Raw genomic sequence first — 16,857 nt, 5'->3', positions numbered from 1 at the left:
TGCACCGCATGCACAGACTAGCACGACTAAAGAAAAGGTATCTCCATGAGCAGCAAGGGAACTCGGGCTATTTTTAAAACAGGCCCTTCATCTGTATCAATGGCACCATTTCAAAACAGAACACAGAGTCACATAAAGTGTTCTCTAAAACACAGCCAACGTGATTTCATCCTTGAAGACGGTCTACACTCAGCCACTGCAGCTTCTATAAAACAAACCTCAAGTGCAGGTGTGGAACTGTATAGAGAAAAGACTCCGACACAGAGCTGAAGAGACAGATAGCACTCCACACCAACAATCCAAATCAGAAGGTTTGCCTTCAGGGAGCATCAGCCCATGAGCCTCACACGCTTGCACGCCAGGGCTGCAACCGCGTCACCTGCTGTGAGGCCCCACTCTCAGGCCGCCGGGACCCTGGCACGCAAGCCCGGCACTGTGAGAAGGCCAGTGGTGCCTGCAGCCTGAGGGCTGCATGGATGGATGTCCCTCCCTTCTGTCCCAGTGCCTACTGCTCCGCATGTGCCCTGTGGACCCCTGACTGCAAGAACCACCAGTTCATCTAGTCCACTGACACCAGAAGCCTGGGTCATGCTCGCACCTATGCTATCTTCTTTTTTTTTTTTTTCTTTTGAGACACAGTCTTGTTCTGTCGCCCAGGCGAGAGTGCAATGGTGCAATTTTTGCTCACTGCAACCTCTGCCTCCCGGGTTCAAGCGATTCTCTTGCCTCAGCCTCCTGAGTAGCTGGGATTACAGATGTCTGCCACTGCACCCAGCTAATTTTTCTATTTTTAGTAGAGACGAGGTTTTGCCATCTTGGCCAGGCTGGTCTTGAACTCCTGACCTCGTGATCCACCCGCATCAGCCTCCCAAAGTGCTAGGAATATGAGCGTGAGCCACAGTGCCCGGCCTAGGCTGTCTTCTTAATAAAGAAAAACAGGATATTTAAGAAGTAAAATATTAAGAACTCATTGTTCCCCGGGCATGCAAAAGCAAAGACACTCTCGAATTCCACTCCTTGACCCCTACCTGCACCCCCACTGCCACAGCCAGGCCATCGGGCCCTCTGTACTTTGACTCCCGCCATCACCAGGACTTTAGGGTCTACTGGAGAATCAGACAAGGAAGAAAGAGGAAGACCCCAAGTGACGTGTGCCCTCATCACCTAGGTGGTCCACAAACATTGCTGAAGGAGTGCCTGGAGCTGGCCAGGAAAGGAAGCAGGAGAAAAAGACATCTGTGCAGCAGCAGGGAGCCTCTCAAGGAACAACAAGCTGGTCCACTTTAGCACGGGGAGCGGGGCGAAGCTGGGAAGGTGACGGGTGGCCAGTCACAGACGTTTTCTGGGCCACAGTAAGATTTTACAATAAACTCTTCCCGGGGCAACCGGAAGGGCACTGAGGATGAAACAATGGGGAACACGGCTGGGCTGGGCTGCCACTCAAGAGGGTGGGCGGGGCCTGCAGCAGTAGAGGGATGGCGTGGTCTGGTGCAGCTCCCACACGGCCAGCACCTCTGGGCATCAGAAGGCTTTCAATCAGCATTTCCTGAGGATGGACAGCGCAGAATCCTCCTGGCTAAAGACCACCAACCCCACAGTCGTCCCAAAGGTAACACTGAATTTCCCCTTTCAAAAAAAACACACAGTTGGACCTTCTGTTTAGACCACACCTGCTCAAAGGGTCACATGGAGAAGAGTTTTCACACGTTTCAGGCAGGGCCATGTCCCTGCACTCAGGGGAATCAGACACGGGCAGCCTGCTCTGAGTCCCTTCTCTAAACACAACCTGCTGTCTGCCACGCCCAGCCTCCTACTCGTCACATGTCAAGGGACACTGACCGCTGCCGTCACCACTCCATCCTAACTTCTCCAGCCTTGGCAACTTGGTTTCCCTTTTCTTTCTGACTTATGTTTCATTGGTTCATCCAATCACAAAAGTTTTCAAGTAGAAATCACACACCGTAGAGTGATTAAACTCGACTAAAAAGTAAAGTAAATGAGAACGTCTGACAGGAAGGGGAGAAACTGAAGAGGAACGCAAAGGAAATGTGAGGTTTGGGATGGGGCGTCGACACATCACTGCGTATATTCTAACTTTTTGTTGTAAATGAATCCAGTACTTGTGCGTTCTTCCTTCTGTTGTGGCTATTTTAAGAGGTGATTTCCCTGGCCTTTCCAGTGCCTCTCTGAGCCCCAGGTCAACCACAGCAATGATCTCGTGAATAGCCAGAGCTGCTTGCCAGGGCATGCAGGTGCGGGCGGGCCACAGGTGGCCTTGGCCAGTCTGATGATTGACACATCTCTGGGCCCTCAGCAAAATGCTGGGGGCTTCCAGCAGAGGAGGCTTGGTGTTTTAAGAAACATTGTACTTTATGTGGCTTGATTTAATGCTAATGACTTGTGCCTTTTTTAATACAACATAATGTTTCATTGTGTTTTCTCCTTTTCTCTCTGGGTAACTACAAAGTATAATAAAAAAGAAATTAATTTAATAAATCCCTATGCAATTCAAGTCACTATGACTCATCTCCAATGTCAAAAATTAGAGAAAAGGCATTCTCAAAGATGCCATGACTCTGTGCTATGAGAAGTATTTTCTCTTCCAGATAATCTAGGGCCACACTGTAAGTACAGGCCCTTGAGTGACATGAGTGATTCTTCCACAGTGTGTGACACACACATGAGAATTACTATCACAAACGCACACGAGTAACTGAATGTGCAGAGAGCATCTACAACGTTCATCTATTAACAAGCACCTCACAGACACCTGTGACGACAGAAGACAGGAGGAGCGACATTTCATCAGTCCCCTTTATATCATCACTTCTATTCAGGGCGGCAAAGGTTCACTGGTTTGTTCTTCTGGAGATGCGTGTGGATCTCCACAGTGAAACCCAGCGGGTGAGCGCGTGTCACTAGAAAGCTCACAACAGAGGAGCTGGGCTGCACAGCACCTCACTGCAGGAAGTGAGACTTTGCACACAGCCACTACTCATCAACAATATGAAATCTTAAACAATAAAAACAACTAAGTTAAAAAATACAGGCTTCGCATCTTATTTCTCCAATAGTAGATCAAAGGCATGGAAGAGCGGTGGAGGCTTGCTCTCCAGAGAAAAGGTAGTATGAAAACGCTGACCTGCAGCTTCCCAGGCTGGGCCTGTGCTAGCCCAGCTGCCTTTTCTAAGCCTTCGCTTAGGCCAGAGAAATCAGTTGCCTTTCTGCTTGCAAAGGTCAAGGACTCAGCTCAAGCAGTTTGCTAAGCCCTGAAGGGGAACACAGGCAAGCTCCTCTACCCTTTGATCTGGCCACAGTCCTAAGATTCTTACCTGTAAATGAAGGATTTTGGATTCATTATTTCGAAGCATTTCCTTTTGTCTCTCAATTTCAATTTCAAAGCTACATATCTGATTGTGCAAACTTTGTATGCTCTTGTTTTTTTCTACACTTTCATTCTGCAACAAGGAAACCTAAAAAAGAAATTCTTTAATTAATGTAACCAAAAGTGGTTTTCATAGTAATTAACAACGATATAAATTAAATTTTCACAAGATAGGCCTTCTGTTAGCTTATTGACAGAGTTTCAAAGAAAAAAATCCCTTTACACAGAAAGTGGTAGTCCTGGTACTTTTCTTTCTTTCTTTTTTCCCTCTAGAGACAGGGTCTTGCTCTGTCCCCAGGCTGGAGTGCAGTGGTGCAATCATAGCTCACTGCAGCCTTGACCTCCTGGGCTCAAGTGATCCTCCCACTTCAGCCTCTTGAGTAGCTAGGCCTACAGGTACATGCCGCCACCACGTCTGGTTAGGCTTTAAAAAAAAATTTTTTTTTTAGAGCTGGGGTCTTGCTATGTTGCCCAGGCTAGTCTCAAACTCCTGGCCTAAAGTGATCCTCCTACCTCAGCCTCTCAAAGGGTTGGGATTAGAGGTGTAAGTCACCACACCCAGCCAGTCCTAATTTAATAGGGAATCCCATAAACAGTGTTTCTCAGAATCTCTTCCAGTAATTAGGGTGAGGCAAAGTGCAGCAGCTGATTGAATTTCAGAATAAATGAGATGCTTTTTCAAGTTTTTGCTAAAAACTAGTAAATCTTTTACCAGAGTATTTTTCAACTGTTGACCAGGAAACATAGTAAGAAACAGATGCTTATGTACCACCCCATTTATACCAACATGTGTGGGTATCCCTGAAAACAGATGTCATAAAGCCGTACTTGCCCTAATAATTTACAACGCACCCTGATATTTTTTCTTTTATTCCATTTCATTTAAGAAAATACTAGTCCCTGGAGAACACTATGCTAAGTGAAATAAGCCAAGCACAGAAAGGCAAACAGTATGTACTCTCATTTAGACGTGGGATCTAAAAAAGTCAGGCTCACAGAAGCAGGGAATGGGGGTTACCGGGGCTGGTGGAGGTGGGTGGTGGGGTGGGCTTGTGGAGCTGCTGGGCAGAGGGCACACAGCCTCCGGTAGACAGAAGGACGGATGTTTTTGAGCCCACTGAACAGCATGGTGACTGATTCATACTAACACGTGTTTCAAGACTGCTGGGGGAGCAGATTTTAAATGAAGTGACGTGATGGATATGTTAATTAGCTCGATTTAACTATTCCGCAATGTGTATGTATATATACCAAAACATTACACTGTACCCCATAAATATAAACAATGCTGGTCACAACCTACTAAATTATTTCACATCCACCCAGGGGCCACACCCTGCAGTTTCAACAGTTGTGCCAACATGATGACAGCGTGATGAGAATACAAAAAATTACATGGGTGCTGCACCCTTGGGGCCAGTCTGCTCCCCCTCAACACGGGCAGGCAGAACTGACACCTCAGGATACCCTTCCACAGAAGCACAGAAGAGCCTCTGCAACCCACGTCAGCCGAAGGGAGGGCCTGCTGAGTGAGCATTTCCAACCCCACCTCTGACCTTTCCAAATCTTTCTGAAAGATAATTAGCTCCCAAAGACAAATTAACACCTGGTCTCAAAGATGAAAGTTCAAGGGTAACTCCTACAAGGCTTTCTTCCTCACAAGATTTTTACAAAGGGCATCTTGACCCCCCATCTACCAACAGGTGTCTCTGTCTATCCACTGGGGTGGTGGTCTCCACCCCAGAAGACCCTAAGCTCTGTGCCAGATGCGATGTGTGCCTCTCCAACGATGTACACTCTAAAACCACCAATGCCTGGGGACCAATGGTCACAAAGGTGACGGCCTGAGGGCATCTTGGCACAAAAGCAGATGTGATAAAGAGCTGACTCTTGATGCTGTCCATCTAAAGGATAACCAGCCTAATGACGGGTGTCCTTTTCATATTCGGCACAGTTGGCCAAGTCAAGAGACATCTTTTGAAGCAATCACTATCTTATTTTAAAACAAGTATGTATTTACTAAGGAATACAAAACTTGCAATGTCTCATGGGCAAAATATAACTTCACTTTCCTACGATTTTACTCCGCAAAACTTGGCTTTCCTTCCTTCCTTGCCTCATACGTCCACGAACTCCTACAAGTGGTCAACCTGCACGAATGTGGAGCGGGCCATATGCAGCATCGCGTGGTGGTTGTGTCCCTCTGAAAGTAACAATTCATTCATTTCCATCTGTCAAACACGGGACAGAATTCTCAGACTCTTTATTCTCATATCCCTGCAAAAAGATGACATGTATGCCAACTCTTTTAACAAAAATCCCAGTAATGTCTCCAAAACATTGTCAATAGGCCAGCTGTCATGGCTCACACGTGTAGTCTCAGCACTTTGGAAGGCTGAGGCAGACGGACCACTTGAGCCCAAGGAATTGAAAACCAGCCTGGACAACAACATGGCAAAACCCCATCTCTACAAAAAGAAAAAACAAAGATTAGCCAGGTGTGGTGCAAACGCCTACAGTCCCAGCTACCGGGGAGGCTGGGTGCAACCACTTGAGCCTGGGAGGTCAAGGCTACAGTGAGCCATAACTGCGCCACTGCTCTCCAACAAATCTAGCAGTTGAGCATGAGCAGAAGCAACTTACAGCAATGAACACATCATGTCACACTAAACTCAACTTCTTTTTTTTTTTTTTGAGACGGAGTCTTGCTCTGTCATCCAGGCTGGAGTGCAGTGGCGGGACCTCGGCTCACTGCAAGCTCTGCCTCCCGGGTTCACGCCATTCTCCTGCCTCAGCCTCCCAAGTAGCTGGGACTACAGGTGCCTGCCACCTCGCCCAGCTAGTTTTTTTGTATTTTTTTAGTAGAGACGGGGTTTCACCGCGTTAGCCAGGATGGTCTCGATCTCCTGACCTCGTGATCCGCCCGTCTCAGCCTCCCAAAGTGCTGGGATTACAGGCTTGAGCCACCGCGCCCGGCCAACTCAACTTCTTTCACTTTAGGACTTCCCTTATTTAAACTATTTATTTATTTATTTAATCAAATAATCCAACTCCCAGGTCCTGCAGATCACTGCTTCCACTCGTCTACAGGGAGATGCCGCAGGCACAGGAAAGTCCACCTGGCAGGTGTGTTTCCAAGGAGCCGGCGAAACACCTGCCCAGGAGGTCCGAGGTTCTTTGCACTGAGAACGTCCTTTACTCCAGCCCACTTTGGTGGGGGGGCTTTACATTTCCCCTCCATTTAAGCCTTCTTAAAATATAAAATGGGTGTTTTTAAGTCCATTTTGCAGTTTTTCTTTAGTTTGACTATGAATGTGAGGAATGGCCTGTTTTTTTTTTTTTTTTTTGGAGACAAGTCTTACTCTGTTGCCCAGGCTGGCATGATCTTGGCTCACTGCAACCTCTGCCTCCCGGGTTCAAGCAATTCTCCTGCCTCAGCCTCTTGAGTAGCTGGGACTACAGGCGCACACTGCCACACCCGGCTAATTTTTTGTATTTTAGTAGAGACGGGGTTTCACAGTGTTGCCCAGGCTGGTCTTGAACTCCTAAGCTCAGGCAATCTGCCTGCCTCGGCCTCCCAAAGTGCTACGATTACAGGCGTGAGCCACCGTGCCTGGCTGTGGATCCGTCTTTTTGAACCAGCTCAAACATTTTATTTTCTATGACAGATGAACAAAATAACCTAAGAAATTCCAACTGAATAATTCTATAATAATAAATAAATTCCCATTGTAAGTAAACATAAAATCGCTGCTCTTTGTCCAGCCTTTGCTTTTGGACCTAGTGAAGGGCACCATGCACATTCTCGTGAGCACAATGAGAATGTGCAGAGCCGAGGCTTGGCTGGCCTGACAACAGGGCGGGGGTTTGCTCTGATGGGCAGAGTCCGGGAGATATCAGTCCTTTGGCAACGTCCAAGAAGGCAGTGCACAGCTGTGCATCCTGCACTCTCGGGGCTTCCACCGTGACTTGGCTGGAGATAGTTTAAACACATGAGGCATTCACAGAGTGAGAAACTGCTGCACTGTGTGTGGGCGGGCTGCTCTGGTATGTCCTGGGGTTTCCAATGATGCAAACCATTCACTTTCAGTGGGGAAAAGAGCACAGAATGGAAAGGAAGGAGCCGAATCTTCACAGGGACTCGGCCTTGAAAGGCTGCCAGATGACAGCATAGTCCACAACCATGCTGCTGGATAACCACGTGCTGCAGAGCTGTTCAACTACTGTGTATCTAACTCAGTGGTAACATTCTTTTTTTTTTTTTTTTTTTTTTTTGAGACAGTCTCATTCTGTCGCCCAGGCTGAAGTGCAGTGGCGAGATCTTGGCTCACTGCAAACTCCATTTCTCGGGTTCAAGCAACTCTCCTGCCTCAGCCTCCCAAGTAGCTGGGACTACAGGTGCCCGCCACCATGCCCGGCTAATTTTTGAATTTTTTTTGTTGTTAGAGACGGGGTTTCTCCATGTTGGTCAGGCTGGTCTTGAACTCCCAACCTCAGGTGATCTGCTTGCCTCGGCCTCCCAAAGTGCTGGGATTATAGGCATGAGCCACCGCGCCCAGCCACAAAGCCTATCCTTTTCTTTTTTTTTTTTTTTTTTGAGACGGAGTCTCACTCTGTCGCCCAGGCTGAAGTGCAGTGGCACCATCTCGGCTCACTGCAAGCTCTGCCTCCTGGGTTCACGCTATTCTCTTGCCTCAGCCTCCCAAGTAGCTGGGACTATAGGCGCCCGCCACCATGCCCAGCTAATTTTTTTTTTTTTTTTTTGGTATTTTTAGTAGAGACGGGGTTTCACCGTGTTAGCCAGGATGGTTTCAATCTCCTGACCTCGTGATCCGCCCACCTTGGCCTCCCAAAGTGCTGAGATTACAGGCGTGAGCCACCACGCCCGGCCCACAAAGCCTATCCTTAAATTGAAACGAAGAACCTTCTAAATGAGAAACACAGCATCTATGAGAGGTAAGAAGCCTTGTGATCTATGCCTACAATTTTGAAAAGACAGAAACAAAGTACCAGCTTCAAAAAGAGGGAAAAAAGATTCCTAGGTAAACCACCGTTGAACTCAGAGCAAATGCTCTATGCTCACAGGAAGATCTCCAGGATTCTGCAAATATGAGTTCTGCATTGCTGCCTATCAGCATTGTTCTTCTCCATGTGTGTGCACAGGACGCCAATCCTTCCACTGCTTCTCAACCTCAGCTCAAGCATTTAGATGAAAAACTGTCTTAAGGCAGGTTAAAGGGAAATATTTTGATTTAAAATTTTAGACTCCTTGCAGTATATTTACATTTTAAATTGTTGGGATTTAACACTGGAAACAAGACATTCAAATCTTTACGAAACTCAAATGTCAACTCCATTGGCTGTTCTAATTCACCTTAGTGTCCTCCTACTACAAGTTCTCAATACATGTTTGTTGAATATTGAATTAAGTTTATATTTTTATAATTAAGCCACAATGGTAGATCCTACAACAAGTTCTTCTCTATTAATTCTTAGAGGTTTTCATCTTCTCATGAGAAGAAGAAGGTCCCGCTGAGCTGAACATCACAGAACAAACTCCACTGAGAACTAGCATTATTGCAGGAAGGTGCTTGCTCCTGCCTCTACAGGACTGCAATGAAGGTCTCTCAAGAACAGCATGGAGGCTGGGCACGGTGGCTCACACCTGTAATCCCAGCACTTTGGGAGGCTGAGGTGGGCAGATCACCTGAGGTCGGGAGTTTGAGACCAGCCTGACCGACATGGCAAAACCCGGTCTCTACAAAAATACAAAAATTAGCTGGGTATGGTGGTGTGCACCTGTAATACCAGCTATTCGGGAGGCTGAGGCAGGAGAATTGCTTGAACCCGGGAGGCAGAGGTTGCAGTGAACAGAGATCGTGCCATTGCACTCCAGCCTGGGCTACAAGAGCAAAACTCCGTCTCAAAAAAAAAAGAAAAAGAAAAAGAAAAAAAAAAACAGCATGGGAGAATGAGTCTTTTCGGGAAGTGGTCCCATCTATGCGGAGAGCGCACCAAGTTTCACAAGGTGTCAAATGACAAAATCAATTGTAGTCATATCAAATATTTTCTCCTGTTTGTCTCTTGTAAAAGACACAGAAGTGTAACACATTTAGAGGGGTAACCACCCAGGTCAGGGCTGGCAAACTTATTCTATAAAGAGCCAAGTAGTCAATATCTCAAGCTGTACAGTCCCCACAATCTCTTAACTCTGCTGCTTTCGAGCGAAAGAAGCCACAGACAACACAGAGCGAGTAAGGATGGCTGTCTTCCAACAGAACTTTGCTTACAAAAAAAACCAGCAGGGTGGGGACTGGGCATCTGATCATCTCTGTGCTGGATGGATGCTAAAAAAATCACAAAGTGATTGACTTTAAAAAAGCACTTCACACTTGTTTGGCAATTAGAAAACAAAGAACAAAAATAAAACACCTTCATTTATAAGCTCAAGAACACACAGAGTTTTTTTGACAATCTCTTGATATGGTTTCTTTTATCCAAAACCCATTAATAACTATAAAAAGGTTCTGTCTTTAAATAATCTGCAGAGATGATATAAATCCCATAGCAGCAGGAAAGTGTGCAGCCCACCTTCTTTTCGAGCGAGTTGCTCCACTCCTTCAGCAGGTTGACGTGCTGCACGGCGGAGCTGGCCTCGTGGGCCTTGATCTGCTGGTTTGTCCCCTGCGAGAGCAAAGATGTGAGGCATTCAGCGAACCTCGCTGCATTCCAAAGGGCAGAAAGGCTAACATACAACCCTAAAAGCAGCACTAAACACAAAGAGGGGAGACCTATTTGCATCAAATGAACAGGGAATCTCTGCGCCTAAGGAGGGCTGTGCTCAGGGCCACTTGGCTACTGCGTGCAGGTGAGGAGGCCAGCACCCTTCAATGCCACAGTGAGCCAGCAGAGCCAGCACCCTGCAATGCCACAGTGAGCATCTCAGGGTTATCTCCTCATCCCTCCAGCTCATCTCAAGTGGCTTCTTATCAAGGGTTGACACTTGTAATATCAAGAAATTAAATTTTAAACTCATTCTTGATCTATTATAAACTATTTTTCTCATTAAAATGTAGTATAAGTGGAAAATGTTTAGATACCAGTTGTGGCGAGATACTGCCACAACTTTACTAGACAACAGTCTAGTAAACATGTAAGCAAAGCAGGATTCAAAAGAATTTACTAAAGTATTAATTTACTAGTTCAAATACACTGTATCCAAAGATGTATTGCTCTTCACCATTCTAGTATTCTTAGAAAAGTTACATACAAAACAAATACAATCTACAGAGTACATAAGATGTAGACCATTTTAGAGTCAGGAATAAGCACATGTAATTGTACTTCATATATTTAAGGAAATAATTTGTCTGAAATATAATTTGTTTTGCTATTAGAAAATTAAGAAGCCACAGAAAGCATTTTAATGATCTCCAAAACATATACTCTGTACATAGAATATTGATATATATATGTTGATATAAGTGTTGCAATATATAAACATATATATACACATACACAGAGAGAATGAATGATACTACGTACGACAGAACAGGGGAGGCTCAGTCTTGTTAGAGACTAAAGCAAAGGAAGGCACAGTCATTCTTACTCTTTGGCTGTTCTCTTCCTCAGAAAATACTAAGATGCCAATCTCTCTGTACTGACTTCATAATAATGTATTGGTGCTACATAAAATATAAAATACTTCAATTGTAACATATACTGCCTCTTGATAGTTTTAAGATACATATATTTAACTGAAAACTTGGTTCCATTCACTAGCAATCTCAGATGTGTTAAAAAATAAACAACAACAAAACACCAGATGCAGATTTCTCACACTACATGTGTGGCAGCAGCAGAGACACCTCCCCACGCTGTTCTCTGGGAGGTATGCTCTCTATGAGCTGTGCTCCATTTTGCGTCTGTCCCCAGCTGGGGTCAGAGTCAGCACAGACATGTATATCAAATGCATTTATGGATACACACGTGTGTGATCATTATGGCTGTGTACTGACACACACGCTGTTGAAACTATGCTCAGTCTGATATTCGCTTATATTCAGGTAACAGCGAAAATTTCCGTAACCATCTATCTGAAAACCCCACCAAGCGTCAAGCCTGTCTGTTGCGTTACTAGCTGGTTTGGATGTAGCACTTCTCTTAATGTATGAACTTCCACCTCAGCGCAGTGACTCCCTGCAGTCTCAAACCACCACCAACTGGAAAGCGAGCACCCGCCTGCTGCACGTGGCTTTCATCACCCAGGCCACAGGGTGTTTCAGTTTCATGACGAAGAATAAGGAGTCCAGAGCTTGCATGTTAAAATGTTAATATAATAACTTTCTCTCATGGCAGAATGTCAGTGACTGGGAAGGACAAATGTCGGATACTGACCTGAAAAACGCAGCCATAGCGCTTAAAACTACAGGTGCTGGGGGCATTGACACACTCTGACAAGTGTGCACTCAACTGCAACGGGAAAGAGACGTGAGTTGTGGCACAAACGTTTGCATGAAAATGTTCAAACATATTAGGGCACAGATAGCATCTGGGCTGTACTATTAAGAATGGTGTTTATTGCTACAGGTGTGTATATATCATCTCTGCCTAGACTTCTATGCAGTAAATATACGGTCTAGTCACGTGTATACACATATACGCCAATATACAAGAATACATTTACTATAACATTTCTTAAACTTGCAGTTTCTTTAGAACAAATTGTTCAAAATGTGACATGCCATCTGTAGTGCCAGAATTTAAAAAAGAAAGAAAAAACATAAACTGAAATGCACATTTAAAGACCATAAACAAAAATTGCATGAAAACACAAAAAAAATAGAAAGCATTCAGAATGCAACTGGGTCACACACCTAATATACGGTACACAAAAATAAATATATTTTCAAAGCAAGCTTACACAATGTACCATTACTCATAATACTTGAGATAAGTGTAGATGAGTTTTTCCTTCATCTGAAAAGACTTTTTCCCTCTGTAAGGGCCAGAAACTCAGGTAGCTTTTCAAAGACCTCTAAGATCAGTCTAGCAATAGAATCTTAATACTGTCACCTCTAATTGATGGCAGGAAATTTACGTGGGGCTGGGAGCAGATAACTCATTTTGCAAGAAAAAAGTCCCTTGCTCAGCTCAAATGCTGGTGAGTTATCAAATAAAAATCACTTATGATGCCCTAACAAGAGAAAAGGGAATGGAAAAGATTACATTTTAAGGAATTAGGCTAATACAAATGAGGTATAATTTGGTCTTTTTTTTTTTCTTTATCATGCCCCAAGACTGAGCAGAAGTTTTGTCTTTTATTGAAGAAATTCCCATCAGGAAACTCTAGGGATAGATCTTCTTCACAGAAAACAGACTCTTCTTGGGAGGATGGGTGTGTGGCTGCAGCAGCTGGGAAGGTGTCTTTCTGTGTGCCAGCACGCATGTGTTCCCAAGGCTCACAAAGCACGTCCTCCTGGAGGATGCAGCTAAGTTCTACAACTTCTCAGTCTACCAGGACAAAGGCGGTCCTTCCCTCTAGGTGGATATTTACAACAGAGGGGAAAATGGATCCCTGCTGTGAAAGCTGAGGAGGAGGGGCAGGGACTGAGGGGCCCATGAGGACACGGCTAGGGTTACCCTTCAAGGAAGGTCTCAGAGCCAGGGCAGAGTCAAGGCGGTAGGAACCTGGCAGCCCGATGCCCTTGATGCTCCTCGGAACCCGGATCAGCTGTCCCTGCAGGAAGCGCCCACAAGGCACATGACAGGTGACTGGCAGGGAAACGCAGTGTGAAGACTGCGCAGAACAAGGTTAATTTAAAAACTTAGAATGTATTCTTCCAGTGTCATTACTGCAATAACAAACCTGCATGTCAACACTATTACATGTTAAACCAGGGACACATTGGGCTTGATGTATGTTATTTTCAGTGTACTAGAGTAAATTCGGTGTTGGACCTTTTGCTAAATTGGTTTTATCATCAGTATTCTGAGTCTTAGGGAATATACAAGAACTCTGGAATAGGGGCAGGAATAATCTATAGCTCAATAGCATCTTTCACCAGAAACCCAACAGAGATGCAGGTTTAACAATGTTTTAAAAAATAAATTATTGGCCGGGCTTGGTGGCTCACGCCTGTAATCCCAGCACTTTGGGAGGCCGAGGCGGGCGGATCACGAGGTCAGGAGATCGAGACCATCCTGGCGAACACGGTGAAACCCTGTCTCTACTGAAAATACAAAAAAATTAGCCGGGCATGGTGGCAGGCGCCTGTAGTCCCAGCTTCTAGGGAGGCTGAGGCAGGGGAATGGCATTAACCCGGGAGGTGGCAGAGCTTGCAGTGAGCAGAGATCATGCCACTGCACTCCAGCCTGGGCGACAGAGGGAGACTCCGTCTCAAAAAAAAAAAATAAAAATAAAAATAAATAACAAAAATAAAAATAAAATAAATAAATTATTGGCTGGGTGCAGGGGCTCACACCTGTAATCCCAGCACTTTAGGAGGCTGAGGCGGGCAGATTACGAGGTCAGGAGATCGAGACCATCCTGGCTAACTTGGTGAAACCCCATCTCTACAAAAAACACAAAAAATTAGCCAAGCGTGGCGGCGGACACCTGTAGTCCCAGCTACTCGGGAGGCTGAGGCAGAAGAATGGCATAAAGCCGGGAGGCGGAGCTTGCAGTGAGTGAGATCCGGCCACTGCACTCCAGCCTGGGAGACAGAGCAAGACTCCGTCTCAAAAAAAAAAAATTATTTCAACAGCATGGACTCTTTAAACATTAACAGAGGATTGTCTAGTTGTGGCAATAATTTACATGAATTTTTCCCCAGTTCCTCCCAGGGGCACATTCAGGGCCCAGAGGCCACTGTCATCAGGCGAGACTGTGCCCGGACCCTCAGCTTCAAGGTCCTGGGAGGGCATACCATGCGGGAGAGTGGCTCTCTGGGCCCTCCTCTACCCCAAGTCTCTGGCCCTAGTCCCACATGGGCCCTCTTGCTCAGTCAGGGGCATTCGAGGCTGGTTCTTCCTGCTGCTACCCTGTATCTATTAATAAAATTTCAGTCTGTTGAAAAATGCTGAGGTGAGCAGGTGAGCCGGCTCCTTAGATCAGGGTACCACACATCCAGGGAGCCCAGGGTAGCCCCAGATGACTCCCAGAATACTAACTAAAGGAGCTCCAGGTAAGGACAGATGCAGAAATATTAAGAATCCTTGAAATTTTCCAAACTGATCAAGTAAAGTCAACGTAAAATCTACCTATCTCAAAGAAAGAGTGCCAAGGGCAACGTGAGACGCGCAACCCTTGGGGGAGGCCACACGGGGCCCTTCTGGCGGCCCTAAAATGTGGGAGCTGTCCTCCACCCAGCATGTGTGAGCAAAATGGTTCTGAAGTGTCTCTAATTCACGTTCTTGAGATAATCTAACAGCAATTACTATTCTATAGAGTTAAAATTGCTTTAAAAACCCCTTGTCACCTTTGCTTGTACTGTGTATAAAATATTCCCATTTTCTTAATGCTTCACAATCTTTGCTCTGAATTTACCACACTGTAGTTTTGTTTTGTTTTGTTTTGTTTTGTTTTTGAGATGCAGTTTCGCTCTTGTTGCCCAGGCTGGAGTGCAGTAGTGCGATCTCCGCTCAGCGCAACCTCCGTCTCCTGGGTTCAAATGATTCTCCTGCCTTAGACTCCTGAATAGCTGGGATTACAGGTGTGCACCACCACGCCCAGCTAGTTTTTGTATTTTTAGCAGAGACGAGGTTTCAGCATGTTGGCCAGTCTGGTTTTGAACTCCTGATCTCAGGTGACCCACCCGCGGAGGCCTCCAAACCAAAAGTGCTGGGATTACAGGTGTGAGCCACTGCACCCGACCATACACCGTAGCTTTTGGCTGCTTGCTTCTGACTTCCAAAAAATGGTGTAAGGCTTTTTGCTGTGGTTTTTATTTTTCTGGCTATACACATGACTCTGATGAACTGGGAAAACGTGAGGCTTTGGCTATGCAGGGAAGGGGACCCAGGCACGCAGCCCTGAGGACTTCGCAGACTCCCGGCCGGGCCCGGCCGCCCCTACCTCGCTCCTCAGGAGAGTCTGGACGCTGCATTTGTGAGGGCAGGATACCACCACGCAGGGACAGTCGGTGTCCTCATGTTTCTACAGAGAGAGAAAGTACTGTCAGCTTTAAACATACAACCTGTCTTCCTTCAGTCCCGCTGAGATCCCAACGGGGCCCCCAGGAATGGCTCTGCTCACCATCACTGTCCCCTAAGCTACGGCACTCACATTACGTACGGCTGAGTCATTATTGTCACAGAGTGTGAGTGTCTCAGGACATCACAGATATCTCCGAAGATCTGGTCAGATCTGACCAGTGAGGGCGGCTTGCCTCAGAACAGTCTGCTGGTGGGGGCCTCGCCACAAGGGCTTCCACTTAGCACGTCTCCTCTGTGCCAGAGCTGCTTCTGGTTCACACAGCCCCTAACGTGCAATGCTCAGGGAGGCATGGCCACTCACATAGCACTCACAGCACAGGTGGACAGCGGAGCTGGGGACACAGCTGATGTATGCCTCTGCTGGTTGAGAGACGGAGGGTTTCGCTTGGCCTTTCAGTTTGGAGTCTGGAAATAATGCTTCCCAAGTACGTGAGAGCAGCATGACCTACTGAGTATTTACATTACTCACCTAGAACCTTAATCTACATTATTTTTAGTCCATGGAAAATTGGGGTAAGTTTTGGGTTAGGCCTTCTCTAATAGCACACACTTCATGTTTGCTAAGGCTGGATGATGGCGACTGTTAAGCCCAATCCCACAGGCACCTGCTGGGTGCCTGTCCACGAGCAGAGCAAGGGCAAGGACTCCCCACAAGGACATCAACTGCAGGGCTCCTGGGGAGAGACTAACGAGGCAGAGCCAGAGATGGAGCCATGCTGAACAGTCCCTGCTGAGCAGGAAGACTGTGGCAGCGGTTTCCCAGTGGCCACGGGATGCCTCAATCCTCCCCCCATCCATCTTTTCAGGTCCTCTTTTGGCCTTCAGTTACGCTGCTGTTCCACTGAAGGAATTGGGGAGGCATTTGCTGAGAGCCAGAGTCTGACTGGCAGGTCTGAGGGCCGAGGAGGGCAGCAGCTCACTCGAGGGAAGCTCGTCCTCAAAACGTAGTTGCTCCTCTCCCCCAGGAGCTTGCTTTCCTCGGCAGGTTTCTAAGGCCCAACTCTGCAGGCACCCAAGGTGGTTCTGTGGCAGAATAGGGATGGGGCTCAGGGCAGGGAGGCTGAGGAAGAAGGGGGAAAAAACCCTGAATCTTCTGCTGATTTTTTTCATTTGCCTATAAATGAAATCAGTCCTATCTATGAAATTAAATGTAATTCTGATACACACAAGCTGTATGTGCACACATGTGTGAGTTGAAAAGCATAGGCCGGGTGCGGTAGTCCAGCACTGTGGCCAGGGAAGAGGAGGCCAATCAG

General features: G+C 46.3%; 1 protein-coding gene across 7 annotated transcripts in view; it reads right to left on the bottom strand.

The window, feature by feature from the left end:
- The window catches only part of TRAF3 (TNF receptor associated factor 3), a 137,045-nt gene that overhangs the window by 10,219 nt on the left and 109,969 nt on the right, over window positions 1-16,857 (bottom strand). For 6 of the 7 annotated variants that reach the window (XM_037984568.2, XM_007987919.3, XM_007987917.3 and 3 more), the window contains 4 exons: window positions 15,462-15,542; window positions 11,783-11,857; window positions 9,977-10,069; window positions 3,333-3,473 (listed from right to left, as the gene is read on the bottom strand). In XM_037984568.2, coding sequence (XP_037840496.1) covers window positions 3,333-3,473; window positions 9,977-10,069; window positions 11,783-11,857; window positions 15,462-15,542 — 390 coding nt within the window. The remainder of the gene's footprint in view (window positions 1-3,332; window positions 3,474-9,976; window positions 10,070-11,782; window positions 11,858-15,461; window positions 15,543-16,857) is intronic. The other variant, XM_007987922.3, reaches the window with a different exon arrangement.

The sequence above is a fragment of the Chlorocebus sabaeus genome, chromosome 24 (genome assembly GCF_047675955.1).
Source record: "Chlorocebus sabaeus isolate Y175 chromosome 24, mChlSab1.0.hap1, whole genome shotgun sequence".
NCBI classification, from domain to species: Eukaryota; Metazoa; Chordata; class Mammalia; order Primates; family Cercopithecidae; genus Chlorocebus; species Chlorocebus sabaeus.
This window is presented reverse-complemented; position numbering and strand designations above follow the sequence as displayed.